This window comes from Notamacropus eugenii, chromosome 1 (assembly GCF_028372415.1).
Source record: "Notamacropus eugenii isolate mMacEug1 chromosome 1, mMacEug1.pri_v2, whole genome shotgun sequence".
In the NCBI taxonomy this organism is placed as follows: Eukaryota; Metazoa; Chordata; class Mammalia; order Diprotodontia; family Macropodidae; genus Notamacropus; species Notamacropus eugenii.
Window position 1 is genome coordinate 241,382,200 of NC_092872.1, and position 17,547 is coordinate 241,399,746.

The 17,547-nt window shown below is 43.5% G+C and overlaps 1 protein-coding gene across 2 annotated transcripts; it reads right to left on the reverse strand.

Annotated features, from left to right (window-relative positions):
* Positions 1-4,384: 4,384 nt before the first annotated feature.
* On the reverse strand, positions 4,385-13,032 carry CYP1A2 (cytochrome P450 family 1 subfamily A member 2). 2 transcript variants are annotated; one of them, XM_072628344.1, is made up of 7 exons: positions 12,944-13,026; positions 11,095-11,931; positions 10,463-10,586; positions 9,200-9,289; positions 7,954-8,077; positions 5,514-5,600; positions 4,385-5,096 (listed from the first exon to the last, which is right to left on the reverse strand). In XM_072628344.1, the coding sequence occupies exons 2-7, from the start codon at positions 11,920-11,922 to the stop codon at positions 4,799-4,801; spliced, it is 1,551 nt and encodes a 516-aa protein (XP_072484445.1). In that variant the 5' UTR covers positions 11,923-11,931; positions 12,944-13,026; the 3' UTR covers positions 4,385-4,798. The 2 variants fall into 2 exon arrangements, with proteins under 2 accessions (XP_072484445.1, XP_072484446.1); XM_072628345.1 differs by lacking the exon at positions 5,514-5,600 and having other exon boundaries at positions 12,944-13,032.
* Between the last annotated feature and the right edge of the window lie 4,515 nt (positions 13,033-17,547).

Consider the following 17,547-nt stretch of genomic DNA (forward strand, 5'->3'; position numbering starts at 1 on the left):
CAGGGAAAACTTTGCAGGAGAGTTCTGCCTTCCCCTTCCACTCCCCCAGCTGTGTTTTCCTCTCTGGGTAGAGCAGGGGCCCTGTCTTGTCTCCTCCATCAGTCTGGATGCTCCTGGGATGAGCTCTCCTTCCCATGTACACACAGGGAGCTTCACCTACAGGATTCACAAACAGATCCTCCTTTTCTGGATTCCCCCATTTCCCCCTTATTCAGCAGCTTGATTACTCACTGGATGGACCCTTTGCCAGGCTTCAGCCCTAAGCCCTACCCAGCTCTCCCTTTATTCTGGAAATACCCTTAGACCTTGAGCGTTTTTCAGGGCCTGTGGATAAGATTACTCCATCCAGTTCAACTCAGTCACCTTTTGTCAGGTGGTAAAATGGATACAGGAAAGTGTCTGGAGTTAGGAAGATCTGAGTTCAAATCTAGCCTCAGACACTGGCTAGTTGTATAGCCAGTTGTATAGTTGAACAACTGACATTTGCTAGCTGCCTCTGTTTCCTTGATTATGAAATGGAGATAATTATGTCACCTCTCAGGATTGTTGTGAAGAACAAAAAAGATAACATTTGCAGAGCACTCAGTGAAGTGCCTGGCATATAGTAGGTGCAAAATAAATGCTGATTTGCTTTCCTTCTCTTACAATAGGAGTCAAGAGAAATTGGGAAAATTCCAATAGGAAAACAGGACTCCCTTTACAAGTTGCTGGCTTGCCTTAATTCAAGACAGCAAGGGACAAGCAGTTACTCTGCCTCCTGTTCCTTCTCTTCACGATATTTATTTCTGCATCTTTCCTTATTTCTTTCCAAAGATGAATGGCAGTTTTTTCTGCTGTCTCCAGAGGAGCTCAGAATCATCCTTTCCTGAGCATTCCCTCCAGAGTAATAGCCGAGGAGCTGGGCAGGACCTGGCAGTGGAGGTAGAGGCTTGGGGGGGTGTGATGAGGAGAAGGTGATCATCTCTCCTTGAGTTCTCATTCTTCATTCTATTCATTATTTTTTAAAATTTAATTTATTGCGCTGCATGACTCTTAGCAATGCAGTGATTTCAAAATACAAATGATCGTCCCTTTAAATCCTAGGCATTAAAGACATTATATTTTTTTATGCATTCCCAAAAGTTAAAACATCAGTAGCAGTCCTACACATTAAGACAGTGCATTGAAATACTTGATTTATGTGCAAAGACATACAATGTATAGTCCCCATTCCTCACGACAGTAGGGCTTGATGCCTGAGTTTAGTTAAGAGCAGCACCACTGCAAAGCAGTAAATTATATTGAAATACGTGAGGCATTTCAGAGCATAAAGAGCCTTTGCTTTTTTTAAAAAAAAATTAATCTCTGCCTCATTTTACTTCTACCTCCCACTGAGTAAATAAAATTTTAAGAAAAGAAACGAAAATGTTGCCCTCAACACATACCTGCCTGGTCCAGCAAAAGAAATTCCCACATTAACCATCCCTGAGAACCCATGTCTTTCTGCATTTTTAGCTCCTGCCATCTCTTTCAGGAGATGAGTGGTGCATTTTACTGTCATTCTTTGGAACTCATGGTTTATCAGGACATTGGTCAGAGGTGTAAAGTCTCTCAAAGTTGTTTTTCTCTACAACGTCATTGTCATTGTATAAATTGTTTCCCCAGTCCTGCTCCCTTTGGTCTGATCATATTATATTGGCCTTCCCAGTTGTCTCTGAAACATATCTTCTTATGGTGTAATAAGACTTTATTACCTTCATATGTCACAGTTTGTTTAGACATTCCCCAATAAAAGAACTATCCCTTAGTTTCTAATTTTTGGCTTCCACAAAAAGAGGTACTATAAGTATTTTCCTATGTAAAAATCCTTTTTATCTTTTTCTGGGTATAGATCCACTAGTGGAAGAGCTGGGTCAAAGGGTTTAGTTTTGGGGGCATATATTTCCAAATTCCTTTCCAGCTATCATTATCAATTTAGAATTAAAAAAAGGCCAGAGTTAGGTAAAATTTTTAAATGAATCATGTTAGATCTAAAAGGGATCTTAGAATGTAGAATGTCAGGGAACCTTGACCAATTTTAAGAACTTGTTCAGGGCAGGGCAGTTGTCCAACTCAGATACCAGAAGATGATTGATGAAGCGTGTTACCCACTTTCTGACAGGGAGGGGATGGGCTTAAGATGCTCAATGAGGAAAACATTTTTGGATGTGGCCAATGCAGGAATTTGGTTTCCTTAACTAGACATACTTACTACAAGGATTTTGCCTTTCCTCTTCCCTTCCCTTTGTCTTCCTTTTCACTTCCCTTTTCCTTTCCTTCTCCTTTTTCCTTTCCTTTCCTTTTCCTTCCCTTCTCTTCCCTCTCCTCTTACCTCTCCTCTTCCCCTTCCCATCCTTTATTTTCTTTCCTTTCCTTTTCTACTCACTTCCCTTTCCTTTTCTTTTTCTCTTCCCTGCTTTTCCCTCTCCTCTTCCCCTTTTCTTACCTTTCACAACCCCTTATTTTCCTTCCTGTCCCTTAACCTTCCCTTCCCTTTCTCTTCATTTCCCTTTTCCTTTCCATTTCCTTTTCCTGCTCTTCCCTTCCCTTCCACTCCCTTCTGTTCCCTCTTGTCCTCTTTTCTAAACATCTCCTTTCCTTTTCTTTTTAGTAGAGGATACAGATGGAAGGAAGAGAAAATAAATGCTTGTCAATTGAGAAAATACAGAATATAGAGTGTTAGTGATAGGAGGACCTTATGGACCATTTAGTCTCACCTTCTCACTTTTACAAAAGAGGAAACAGAAGCCCAGAGGGAAAATAACTTGCATAAAGTCTTACAGTGAATTCACCTGGGAGCTGAGGCTAGAACAGTTCATTGAATTTTTATTACCCCCAGGCTGTTCAACCAGAGAATGGAAGGAGGGGTAGATGAATGAATAAGTGAATGAATTAATGAAAGAGCATTTATTAAGTGCTTACTGTGTGAAAAGTATTGGTGATACAGAAAGAAAATCAGGACAGTCCCTACGGTCTAGGAGCTCACATTCTGAAGCAGGAGATAGGACATATAGGAAGCTTCAGAACAAGGCAGATGAAAAGCTCCTATGGTCCTTACCTGCAGCAGCAAGGAAGGTGATCGGTCTCTCTCTCCATTAATGCCATTTCCAGCAAAAGCATCAAATCTGTCTCTGATGTTAAAATATTTGACAGTGCCACGGACTTTAATGGCTCTGGGTCTTCAGTAGTTTTGGTTGCTAAGAAGGCATGGGTTGTAGGGTTGATTCTCTAGATGATGGCTTTGGGGGTGTAGGCCAGTGTGTGAGTATGAGCAGGGCATATTGCTATTGCCCGAGTTTCCATGACAGTTGGTGGCAGTTCGTCTGCAGTACATGTTAGTGGTGGAGAGACTGGGAGGATAGTGGACCCCTTCTCCAGGGGGGTTACTCCCCTCCATGATATCTATGAGGACTAGACTGGAATCAGGCCCAGTGATGTAGGAAAACACTGTTATTCCCAAGGATCTTCAGTTCAGGGTCCTTGACTGTCTCCATTGTGGTCTGAGAGAAGGTGCGGTGGGGTTGGATGTGATTACCATATATATTCTCCTGTCTCTCCCTTGGGGTGCCCCACTCTGTTCATTACCCCTCATTTAGTACATTATTTTATTTTTATTTATAATTAATTCTCCATTATCTATGCCAATGAAATAGAACAAGGACAATAAAAAATGGTGAATAATTGAAGATAATTTTTGACTTGTCTCCAAAAGTCAAATCTATATGATGAGTTTAAAAAAATAATAGTAGTCTGACTTTTTGACAGGGTTTCTAAACTGGGATGTCAAGGGAATTTCTGTAGCTAATATTTGCCTAGATTTTTTCACAAATAATTTGATTAAGTTTTGCATGCTATTCTTTTTTAAAGATGGAGAGATGTAAGATTGATGCAGAGGTGTGCTGGAGTCAAATTGTACCAGCAAGAGCTTATGTAAAATTTTCAGTGTGAGAATATACAACTCAGAAATTGTCAAATACTACAAACCAGGGCTTGATTTATTGTTTTGCTGCATGTTTAGACCTGACTAAGTGAGGGAGAGAATGGTAATAATGAAGATTAAACTTAGAATTGTATCATGCATATATTCTCCCCTACCCTCCCACACAAGAGTTTGTTTTTAAGCATTTACCAGCCCATGATAGAATAATTAGGTGCAATTGACTGAGCCCGAAGAACAGTCATTGATGGTTCTGTGGCATCCTGGAAGGAAGTCTCAAGCAGAGTGTACCATGCAGTGTACCCTGGCCTTGTGTTATTTAACATTTAGCTCAGTGACTTGGATAAAAGCTTATTAAATCTGCAGGTGCACAAAGCTGCGAAGGAGCAGTTAACACAACTGATGATAGACAAGAACATGGAGCCAAACTGAACAAGATAAAATTTAATAGAGGTGAATCGTAAGTCTTACACTTGAATTCAAAACCAAGTTCATAAGAGCAAGGCTGGGGAGGAATGGATAGAATGTAGCTTGATTGCATAGAGTCTAGGTTGTCTTAGTGAATTACAAGCTTAGATCCCATTGCCAGGTGGGAGATCTTCTGACAAAGATTTGATGACTATTTGTGAGGAATATTATAGAGGTTTGGGGAGGGGAAGTCTGTGTCCCACTCTCTCCCCTTTCCTTTCAGGAATTAATAGGTTTGAATGATAGAAGAAATGCAAATGAGCTAGAGAAGCAGTGTATATGCTTTCCAGGGACATGACTCTTTGGGCTAGCCCCAATAAGTATGCTGAAGGGGAGGGAGAAGGAGCCAATACCCCAGCCCTGGCCAATGGCTGCTCAGTCATTCCTGGAGAAGCGCAGTCTGGCCTGGAAGTACTCACAGCGAGCATGCTTCATGGTCAACCCATACCTTGGGGTCAAATCTATCTTCACTCCAGAGGGGACACTGAACTCCATCTGATGCAGCAGGGTGGCCAGGAAGAGGAAGACTTCCCACCTGGCAATCATCTCCCCAATGCATCGCCTCTTCCCCAGGCCAAACAAAAGCACCTTCTCACTCAGGGCCTTGTTGATGGTGCCATCTGCACTAAGGAATCTCTCTGGCCGGAACACTGATGGGTCCCCCCATATTTTCCTGTCACAGGAAGAGAAACAGGATTTGAGGACATAGGGCAGGACCTCCAAACAGCTGTCAGAGTTCCAGATCCAGACTGAGGGCTGGGGAGTAGGGAAGGGGTAGGTGGTATATGAGTGGGCAGCCTGCTCTGGAGACCCTTTCAATTTTCCCAAGAGGTCAGCCCAATAGGGGCCTCAGCCCCAACTTCCAGTCTGCTGAGGCCACACCTGTTGACTCCATACAGATGTATCTTCCACATGGCCAAAGCAGGCCCCACATTTCCCACATGGTGGACAGAAACTAGGAAGGACTTCTTCAAGCAGGCCTCATGCTTACATGGCCTTTCAGCTACACTCCCCCTGGACTTGGCTGACGGTCATGGTTGGAAAAACCAAAGCCTCCCTGCCCAGACCCCAAGTCCCAGGGAAGACTCACTGGTCATGGTTAACTTGCCACTGGTTCACAAAAACGCAGATCCCCTTGGGGATGTAGAAATTGTTTAGGGTGGTCGCTCTTGTTGTGCTAAAAGGGACAAGACACCCCCCATCAGACAAGAAGACGGTAGGGGAGGAGTGTCCTGGGTTGTGCCTCATTCCTCCACCCTTCCTTTAACCCTTTGTCTGCCACCATTTCCCAACCTCTGGATTGAGGAGGCGGGGTTCTGAGGTTAGCTTTCTGTGGCCCTTCCTCTTCTAGTCATATCTTGTACTTTAACAAGCATCTTTTCTACTGCAGACCTAGTTCTGGGCCACAAAACACTATTATCTCTGCCCCCAGGGAGGTCTCTATCTGGTGGGGAAGAAAAGACTAGAGTTCTCTGTCTCTCTATCTCTTCTCCTCCCTGTCTCTTCCCCCTCTACCTCTCTCTGTCTCCATCTTTCTCTCCTTCTCTGTCTCTCTCTTTACTCTTTCTTCCCCTCCTCCCTCTTCCTCTCCCTCCTCTCTCTCTCCTCTCTCCCTGTTTCTGTCTCTGTTTCTCTCTATCTCTCTCCTTCTCTCTGTCTACTCGTCTCTCTCCTCTCTCTTCCTTCCCTCCCTCTCTCCCCTCTGACTCTCTCTGTCTCTCCATCTGTCTCTCTATCTCTCCTTTTCTCTCTCTCTTCTTTCTTCCTCTCCCTCCCTCTTTCTCTTTTCTCTCTCTCTTTTTTCCTCTCCTCCCTCCTCTCTCTCTTCTCTCACTCCCTTCTCCCTTTTTTCCTCCTTCTTCCTCCCTCTTTCCTTCCTCCCCCCACTCTACCATCGTACACACACACACACACACACACACAGGCCAACAAGAGAATGATCAGTGGCAGTATGTAGACAGTGCCTAGACTGCCTGGTTTAGACAGCAAGGCAAGGCTGGAGAGGCAGAGGAGAGGGGAAAGCCATCAACCTGGCCTGGAGGAGTCAGAGAAAGATTCTTTGAGGAGGAACCACGGGGGCTGGATCAAGCAGATCCTGTGAGTCATTGCAACAGAAGATGGAAAGTATATTTTAAGCAACAGGAGTCATCAGAGGAAGGACTGGAACTGTTTGTGGGGAGAGGCCAAGTACAGGCCTCCATGGCAGTAGCTCAAGGCTCAGGGAGGGAATGGTGGGAGGTGAGGGGACAAGGCTGGGAAGTGGGGGAGGCACAAGATTATTGAGCTGGAGAGGCTGAACGTTGTCCTGTAGGACCAATGAAGACAATAAATATTTATCAGTATCCTGCCCAGGATGAAGAACACTGGTCTTGGCATTAGGACACATAGAGAGTGTAGATGAGACATGTTCCCTCCCCTCACAAGGCATATAGTCTAACAGTATAGACAGTCATTAACTGGGGGACTCTGGGCAGGCCATCTCACCCTATTTGCCTCAATTTCCTCATCTGTAAAATGAGCTAGAGAAGGAAATGGAAAACCAGTCCAGTATCTCTGCTGAGAAAACCCCAAACAGGGTCACGAAGAGTTGCACTGAAACAACTCAACCACACTGGACCATTATATAATTCATAGCATTATGGAGTGTGTCAGAGTGACAAAACAAAGCTGCTCATGCCTCTGGCTTTCACATTCCCTTCCATCTACTGTGTATATGGCTGATACTTATCTAGCTGTTTCCATGTCATTTCCTCCATTAGAATGGAAGCTGTTTGAGGGTAAGGCTTATTTTTGCTTCTGTATCCCCAGTGCTTAAGGTACAGGGACAGGTGCATAGTAAGCACTTAAAATAAAGTGCCTGCAGACTGACTGAGATATTAGTGGGAAGATCATTGCCAACTGTGGACCTACATAGACAGATAGAGATAGAGAGATGGATAGATGGAAAGGTAGAGAGATGGCTAGATAGAGAGGCAAGTCAACACGCAATTACTAAGAGGTCACTCTATACCAGCCACTCTGCTAATCACTAGGGATACCACATATCCCCTGACCTCATGGAACTTACATCAAAATGAGGGAGAGAAGAAAACATAAAGGGAAGGTAGAAAGGGGATGAGGAGGGCGAGGTATGGGCACCAAGGCAGGATTGGAGATATCCAAGAAGGTCAGGTGGAGGCTTGGGATCCAGCCAGATAAGGCCAAAATTGACCTCTCAAAGCCCAGAATGGTCACTGGGAAGAGAACCTCCTTCATAGATGGGGAGGGAGTGAAGATGATGGCTCACATGGTGTGTCTGTCGACTGCACAGCAGTGGTAGGAAAGGGGAAGCAGAGAGTGAAGGTCTATCCTAGTCTAGGGGGGTGGCAGTGAGGGCAGATGTGAGGAGAACTTAAGAAGGTCTTGCTGAGGACTTGAATCAGAGAAGGTGGAGGAGACCCAGCCAGAGGGGCTGAGGTTGGGGGCGTTGGGGGTAGAGAGGAGGGGATGGATGACCTAGGAATTTTGATAGAAGACTCAATGGGCCTTACCTGTGGGGGATGGTCAAAGGGACAAAGGAGGTTTCCCTGAAGATCTCCAGGATAAAGGCCTCCAGGTAAGGCAGCTGAGGTCTGTCTGAGAGCAGGGGCCTTCTTGCTCTGCCAATCACGGTATCTGTAGAAGGAAGGAGAGTCAGAGGGAGCAGGAAGCTGCCCTGCTCTTCCCCACAGAGAGTTTGTTCCCCCTTGCCCTTTACTGACTCAAGAAGAGTCTATACCTGAGAAGTGGTGGGGGTTGGGAAAATGCATTTTGGATGTGCAGTCTAGAGAGATCTCAGTTTACCTGATGCATATGACACTGACTGTGTGACTATAAAGCAATGGCAGCCTCCTCTTACTCAGAGAGTAGCCTGCTGTTTGGTCTCCCTGCCTCTCTGTTCCATTCCATCCTCCCTTCAGAGGTCAAAGGGATCTGCCTAATGGGCAATTTGGACCATGCCATCCCCCTATTTGGTAATCTCCACTGGCTTCCTGTTTCCTCCTGGATCAAATGAAACTTTGTCTGCCTTGTAAAGCCTTTTATAACCTGGCCCCTTCTTATCTTTCTAATCTTGTCACACCTTATTCCCCTCCATATAGACTGGGATCCAGTGACACTGGACTCCTTTCTATTCTCACATGTTGCTCCATCTTCCAAGTCAGACAATGATCACCAGCTGTCAAGTGGGTCTGGAATTCTCTTGTTCCTCATTTTCATTGCTTCTTTTCCCAACTTACTTCAGGTTCCAGCTAAAATCTTACCTTTAGCAAGAAACCCTTTCTAAGCCCCTTTGGTGTTAGTGACATTAATATTTTCTCTCTCTCTCTCTCTCTCTCTCTCTCTCTCTCTCTCTCTCTCTCTATTTTTCTCTCCTCTCTCTCACTTCTCTCTCTCTTCTCCCCTCTCTTCCCCCCCCTCTCCTTTCTCTCTGGCCTCCCCTCTCTTCATCCTCTCTTTGCTCTCTCTCTCTTTCTCCATCCCTTGTTTTTATGCATTTATTTACATGTCATCTTCCCCATTAGAAGGGAAAGTCCTTGAGGGAAGGGGCTGTTTTACCTTTCTTTGAGGATAAGTTGTAGATCCCTTAATGCATAGTACAAGGACCTCTACAACTCTTCTTCCTTCTCTCTAAAAGAGAGACAATGACCAAGGTGCTCCCCTGACAGATTTGTTGGGACAACAATTTGAGATGACATATGTAAGATGCTCTCCAAACTTTAAGGTACTCCATATACTGCGCAGTATTTATTCCCTTACCCAGCTCCTCCTGGATCTTCTTCTGGACCTCAGGCTTAGTCACAAGGTACATGAGGCTCCAGGAAATGACCGTGGTGACCGTATCAAAGCCTGGACACAATGAGCAGGAAAGGAATGGTCAGAATTTGAAGTGAGGAAGATCCATTCATGTAGCACAAGGTCTTGGGGCTTCTTCTGTTTTCCCTTGAAGTCTTCAGGGAACAAACACTCCATTTCCTGACTCTGTCCCTTCACTGAGGCTCAGATCTTGGTGAGCATCATTAGTCCCTCTAATTCTAGTGTGTTATGGGAGTTCAAAAATACTGAGAGTAATACAAATTGAAGGAACTTTGAGATTTCCCCTTTCAGCAATTAGACTGGCAAAGATGACAGAAACAGAAAATGACAAATTTGGGGGGGGGGCTATCAAAGAACAGGTACCCTAGGGCATAGTGGAGCTGTAATGGTGCAAACCACTCTGGAAAGCACTTGGTGTTATGCCCCCACAGTTACAAAACTGTATGTACATCCCCTTTGACCCAGTGATACCAGTGGTGAGACTATGCCCTAAAGAGAACAAAGAAAGAAGAAAGAGAACTTTAAACAAAACGTATTTGTGGCATTTCTATTTGTAGTATCCCACAAATTGGAAACTAATGGTCTGTCTTCCTGTTGGAAAACAGTTAAACAAATGATCAGATATGGGATATTATTATGTCATGAGAAATGACCAAATGGCCAGTTTCAGAAAAAGCTAAGAAGACTTCTATGAACTGATGCAGATTGACTTGGATAAAACTAGGAGAACAATTTACAAAATGACAAGACTGTAGAGAAAAATTACTTTGAAAAATTTTAGGATTCTCATCAGTGCCACAAAAAACTCCAAGTCCCAAAGGCTCACCTTCTGACAGAGACATGATGAACTTGCAATGCAGAGTGAGAAGTGTATGTTCAGGCCTGACAAACGTCACCAATTGTTTTGTTGGACTATACATTTTTAGAAGGAGGGTTTTGTTTTTCAGGCTTTGTTGTTGTTGTTCAATGGGGCATATAAAGATGGATAGATTATACATCCACGTAAAAATAAATTTTAAAGTAAATACTTCAGTGGGGGCTTCCAAGCTATGATTTTTGAGTGGATATGAGACACGCAGAGTACCATGAATCTGGGGCAGTTTTATCTAGGAGACCCACATATACAGGTTGGGGTACCACATTATGAAAATGCTGTGATCCTAGACAGGGACAGCAGGTAATAGGGAAAGGAAAGCTGGGTCCTACCAGCCCCAAAGATGTCATTGATAAGATTGGTGATCAGCCCTTCTGGTATACTGGTGTTGGTGATCCCCTGAGTCTTATCCTGGCTGTGTTTGAACAGAGCACCAGTGATGTCTTTAATATTATTCTGAAAGAAAAGACAGGTAAAGAGACCATATTATGATAACTTTGTCATCCAGGAAGCCCAAGTATGGAGGCCACCATTTATTTCTCCCAGGGATCCTGGAGCCAGAGGCAATTTTGGTAATAGGAGTCATACTAGTCATACCTCTACAGGAGACAATCCCCAAGAACAGGCCCATTCATAAAGGGGGTCACAGGACAGCTCACATTAAGCCAGGTAAAGGAAACATATGTGTGATCTGAAAATCCAGACATTTCTTTCTGGAATATGCCTTATTGGAGTCATTCTACAGAGAATCTATTTCAAGGCCAAGAAAAGGTTGTAGGAAACATAGATGAAAACCAACACTAACTTCCTCCTCTACCTCCAAAGAAGACAATTAGCCTTTTGGATATAGTTTCAGTGGGTAAACAATGACCACTCACAATCACCCCTCAGGGGCTAAAGGTGACAAAGCCAAGACTTAGAGCCTCAGGGAGGGTGAGGGACCCTACCTCACAGTTGCATTTACCTGATCAAAGTCCTTGTAGTGCTCCTGGACGGTTTTCTGCATGAATTTTAAGAACCTCTGGTTGAAAGCTTTGAACTTCTGCATTTTGGTGTTTGGGAAGTAGCGGAGGATGGGGATGAAGTCAACTGGGTTGCCTGAGGTGGCACTCTCAGTAAACTCATGACTCTCATTGATGATTCTCATCATTTCTTGGTTCTCATGGGCACGGCATTGACCAAAGCACATGGCACCTATGACATTGGCCACAGATACCAACACAAGACTATAGGGGTCAAAGCGCCCTACCCTATCCATCAGCTCCTGGAATTTCTGGATCAAGCATTCAGCCTCCTTCTTCACATGCTCCTCCAGGTAACAGGAGGAAGAGGATGGAGAGGCAGATATGGAGAAGGTATTGAGAGCATTCTGTGCCAGCTTCCTTCGACTTGCCCATACTTTCCCTGAGTCAGGGCTGAAAGTCATACTATAACCATCTGTAATAAGGGAGGAGCTGTAGAGGTCAGGTCTGCCCTTGAAGTCATCCCCCTGCTTCACCAGGGCCTGTCTGATGGTTTCCAGGCCACTCAGCACAAGTACTGGGGTTGAGCCAATCTGAATCTGCATCACATCTCCATACTTCTCCCTCAGTTGGGCCAAGGCCAAGTGAGGATTCTTCCCCAAAGTCAATATGTTGCCAATCAGAGGCCAAGTCCAGGGCCCTGGGGGTCTCTTGAGTCCCTTGGGTACCCTTTGAGGGTAAAATTCAATGATCCAGAAGACCAGGAAGAAGACAACAAAGGCCAAGAGAAGCTCTGAAATAGAGATGGAAGCCAACAGGCCCACTGCCATCTTCACTGTCTAAATGCAAATAAAAGGAAGAAGTCAGAGTGAGCTTTGAGGGAGTCAAGAAATGGAATAGGGTCCTGCAGGAGAGCACCCACAGGACAGTCTATGGAGAGAACCCACCCCTCAAAGGCCAGTTTATGAAAAGAGCCACACCCTGTGTCTCTCCAGACAGTTTGGTCCCACACATTGCAGTGAATCTTTTTCAGTTTTCGAACAACAGGAGTATGGAAGTCCTGACTATAAATAATGACAGAGTGGACAGGATGAATTTTCTCCAGGGTTCATATCATGTTCAGCTCAGAATACCAGCCTTCCAAGGTAAGGCCTCAGGCCTAAACTAATACCAGCAGGAGGGTCCTGGGTCAAATGGGGAAAAACTTTTAATCCTGCATTTAGTCCGGGGTTTCCCAGCTTCATTGGTGAGTGGAGAGGTCTTCAGACACCACCCCTCCCCTCAATTTCATGGATCCAGACAAATCATGGGATGTTGGATCTGGAAGAGGACTCTAAAACCAGCTAGTCCAGAGGTGCTTAACCTTTTGGGGTTTCTAGACCCCTTTGGCAGTTTAATGACACCCCTGGGTTCCTCTGAATAATGGTTTTAAGTATTTGAAGGAAATGCTAAATTTCTCTTCAAAGCTGGTTAAAATAAAGATGTAATTTTTTTTTTTGGCCATCCAAATTCACAACCCTCTGAACTGTATAGACAGGTACACGAATTCCCAAGTTAAGAGCCCCTGATCTAGTCCAATTCACTTATTGTCTGAAGGAAGAAACTGAGACCCAGAGAGGCTCATCAATTTGTTCAATTATCACAATGAATTAGAGACACAGTGAGAAGTAAAATCCAGGTCTCAGTACTCCTAGTATTCACACACACACACACACACACACACACACACACACACACACACATACAAATACTCAGAGTCCTTTTCTAACTACTAGAACCCAGTGTCCCTTGTGATGAGGGTCTTAGAAGTGAAGAGTCCCCAAGACTTGAGGAAGTATTGAAGTAAGTTACCTGTGTATGCTGGGTGCTTATAGATGCCTGGGGTGGGAACCACCTGCTTTGGAGTCTCCTCAGTCCAACAAGTGAATGTGGACCTCCTCTCTAACTGGCCCTGAAAAGCCCATCAGGTGATCAGAAAACAATCCCAGCCAAATGGGAAGGATCTGAACTTGGATGTGAGCCCTTGACTCCTCCCTGAAAACAGAGCTGTAGGACAGGTATTTGGACAAGGTCCAGGGATAGAGAGGGAGGTTGGATTTGAGGGGAAGGGAATCCCTTTACCTCTTTGGGTACAAGTTGGAGTAAACTCCAGAAGCACTGAGCTAGAGGCTAGTATGGTTGCCTTGGAAAAGGACATGGAATAACAGCCCAGTCATTTATTAAGGTCCTGCTGTAGGACTCACTGTACTGGCTTCTGGGGAAAATAGAAATGTGAGTAGCACAGTCCCTCTCTTCTAGGGACTTACAAAGGTTCTTAACATTTTTTCATGTGTCCTGGCTCCCTTTGGCAGTGTGTTGAAGCCTCTGGATCCCTTCTCAGAATAATGTTTCTATTTTTTAAATGTTTATGTTTCACTTTTTCTTACAATTACATGTAAAACAATTTTTAACATTCATTTTAAAAAATTTTAAGTTCCAAATTCTCTCTGTCATCCCCTACCCTCTCCCCTCCTAGAGAAGGCAAGCATATTGATACCTACTGATTACATGTGCTGTCATGCAGAACGTATTTCCATGTTAGCCATGTTGGGAAAGAAAACACACACACAAAAACAAATGAAAACTAAAGTTCAAAATAAAGTAGATTTCAATCGTATTCAGACTCCACTAGTTCTTTTTCTGGAGGTGAATAGTATTTTTCATCATAAGTGCTTCAGAATTGTCTTGGATCAGTGCTCACCTCACTTGACATCACTTTGCATGTCTTTCCAGGGTTTTCTGAAAGCATCCTGCTTGTCATTTCTTATAGCACAACAGTATTCTATCACAATCATATACCGCAACTCCATCCACAGTGCATTAATGTGCCAGGTTTTCCACATCCCTCCAACATGTCATTTCCCTTTTCTGTCATATTAGCCAATCTGATAGGGTTTGAGGTGGTATCTCAAAGTTGTGTTAATTTGCATTTCTCTAATCAATAGCGGTTCAGAGCATTTTCTCATATAACTCTAGATAGCTTTGATTTCTTCTTCTGAAAGCCACCTGTTTGTTCATAACTTTTGACCATTTATCAATTGGAGAATGACTCATATCCTTATAGATTTGACTCAGTGCTTTATATATTTGAGAAATGAGGCATTTATCAGAGAAACTTGCTATAAAAATGTTTTGCCAGTTTTCTGCTTTCTTTCTAATCTTGGCTGCATTAGATTTGTTTGTGCAAAAACCCTTTCAATTTAATGTAATCAAAGCTGTTCATTTTAATTCCCATAATGCTCTGTCTTGTTATGTCATCAATTCTTGCCTTATTCATAGATCTGATAGGTGAGATATTCCACACTCCCCTAATTTGTTTATGATATCTCCTTTTCTGTCTAAATCATGTACCTGTTTAGACCTTATCTTGATACAGATGATGTGTTTTTCACTTATACTAGTTTCTACCAAACTACTTTCCAGTTTACCCAGAATTTTTTCTTTTTGCCAGATAGTAAGTTCTTGTCCCCAAATCTTGGATCTCTGCATTTATCAAACATTAGATTGCCATGGTTATTTTCTACTGTGTATTGTATACCTAATCTATCCCACCGATCTACCACTCTTTCTTATGAGGTACAAGACTGTTTTAATGATTACTGCTTTGCACTACAGTTTGAGACTTGGTACTGCTAGACCACTTTTCATCATATATTTTCCCCACTAATTCCTCTGATATTCTTGATTTTTCTTTCTTCCTAGATATCACTAAATTCTCTTCAAGTGCTGACATTCTTGATTTTTTCAAAGGAAATCTCCTCACTCCCCAACATTAGCAAACCAAAGGTTGGTGATTGCCAGACCTAGGGAGGGCCAGTCCCAAACTCTTTCCCCTCTACCTCCACCCTGACCCATTTACCAGACTCCTACTTTCAATGAAAGAGAGGAATGGACAGGCTAGAGGAATCATTAATATGACAGGGCAAAAGCAAAAATTATGGCTTTAGACTCAGAAGATCTAAATTCCAATTCCGGCTCTGTCATCTTGGGAAATTAAGCTCCTCCCAACCTTAGTTTCTTTAACTGGAAAATTAAAAGTTGGGGCAAGGGGATCAAAGGAGTCTTGTCCAAAGAGGATAAGCTCTCCCTTTTAGTTCTTTGGAACTAGAAGGGACAATACAAGTTATGAAGCTGGATCCTTCCACTTTACAGATAAGAAAACCAAAGCTTGCTCTCTTGCCCAGGATCTCACAGCTATTAAGTTTCAAGTGGGATTTGAAACTACATCTTCTAGATTTTGAGGTTAGAATCTTATCCACTACACTGTTGTTGCTTTCTAGCAGAAAATTTTTTTTTAAAACATTTACTTTATTTTCTTAAATAACAAGTATTTAGTTTCTCTCCTCATCTTCCCTCCATGAGAAAAAAAAAAAGAAAGAAAAAAGGAAGAGTAAAACAAACCCTTTGTAAGAAATATGCAGTCAGGCAAAGCAAATCTCCACATTAGCCATGTCCAAAGTTTTTAGCAGAGGATCTGAAGCCTTGATCCAACTCTCAGTCCTATGGTCCTCTGGCCTTGCCTTCTTCTGCCTCCTGGTTTCTTGAGGCATCATTAGCTTCTCTTTTTTGTTTGGGCTGAGAGAGCCTTACCTGCACACATAGAACAGGTGACATCTAACCTCAAGGAGACTCCCCAACCCTCCCTGGCTGGACTCTGCCCTCAAGAAGGACATTGACAAATTGAAGCAAAGCCAGTAAAGGGTGACTGGGATGATGAGGGCCTCAGCACCATGCTACATAAAGACTGGCTTGAGAAAGGAAAGACAAAGGGGACATCAGAGTTGACTTTAAATTCTGGAAGGCCTCTTACACAGATGAAGACTTGCTTTGCATGGCCTTAAAGAGCAGAACTTGGAGTAAAATAATGGAAGTTATAGGGAAATAGACTTCTTTCTAACAACTAGAGCTGTCTGACAAGAATTTCTGGTGTCCACCCTTCCTCTCTCATCTGGGAACCTTGCTTCATAATTCATGGGGAAAAGTCCATTCCCCAATACTCAGATGCCTTCTCCCACTCCTCCCTCACCCTTCTCTCACTCAGAGAGGTGGTCCTTCTCCTTAGCCAAGGGAAAGCTCTCTACATACACAAGTGATTCCATTCCATCCTGAATTCTCCAGAAGATCGGTCCCTCTGCCATGCTCATTCTCTTGTTAATCTCCTACCTGTCTACTGGCTGCTTCTCTACTTCCTCAAAATATGCTTGTGTTTCCCTCTCCTTAAAAATGAATACAAAACCTTCAGTAGATCCAAGTCTTCCCACTAGCTATCATCCTGTATCTCTCCTCCCCTTTGTGACAAAATTCCTTGGGAAAGTTATCTATCATTGGTGCCTACATTGTCTCTTTTCTCACTCTCTTCTAAAGAGTAGTAGGCTGGTTTCTGACTTCATCATTCAAATGAAAGTTCCCAAGGTTCCCAAGGATCTCTTAATTGTCAACTCTACTGCCTTTTCAAATCCTTCTCATTCTTCACTTCTCTGCAGCCTTTGGCAGTCTTGATTTACATTCTCCACCTTGATATTCTGTCCTCTTTTGCTCAGTGATCTCATCAGCTTCCATACATTCAATGATCATGTCTATGCAGATAATTCTGAAGTCCAATTATTCTTCCCTAAACATCAATGGCATCTGAGTCTTCTCAAGCTGAATGTTCCACAGAAATCCAAAACTAAGTGTGTCCAAAAGGAAACTTGTTATCTTTCCTCCACAACTCTCCCTCTTCCAAACTTCCCTTTCTTGCTGTTTCTACCCTCACATTTTTCTCATACATCTCCTGTCCATTCACACAACCAGCACCCTGGAACAGGCTCTCATTGCCTCACACTTGGACTATTGTAATTACCTGAGGTTGTTCTCCCAGCCTCAAGTGTCTCCCTATGTCAACTGTCCCACAGCTGCTAAAATGATTTTTCTGTAGCATAGGTTTGACCACGTCAGCCCCTCTGCTCAATAAACTCCATTGACTCCTTATTACTTTTTAGATTCAAATATAAAATCCTCTGTTTAATTTTTAAAGCTCTTTATTAATTGGCCCCTTCTTACCTTTCCCACCTTCTCTGTGATCCAGACACAACAGCCCACTTGGGTTCCTCACACTCTATCTCAGAACTCTCTCATCTTTTCACTAGCTATGCCTCCCTGACTAGGATGCTCTCCTTTGTCACTTCTATCCCCTAACTTCCCTGGATTCCTTTAAGATTTAGCTCCTGCCAGAGCCCCTTCCTGGTCTCCCCTCTGCCCCCACTAAGAGCATTTTCCCCGTACCTTCCCTGGATATTTCTAATAAAGTATATATGCCCATAGTTGTTTGCAGATGGTCTCCTCCAACAGACTGTGGACTCTTTGAGGTCAATCACTTGTCTTTGCCTGTTACCTAATATGTAATCCTTTGATCATTGCTTCCCCTCGTTTCTGAG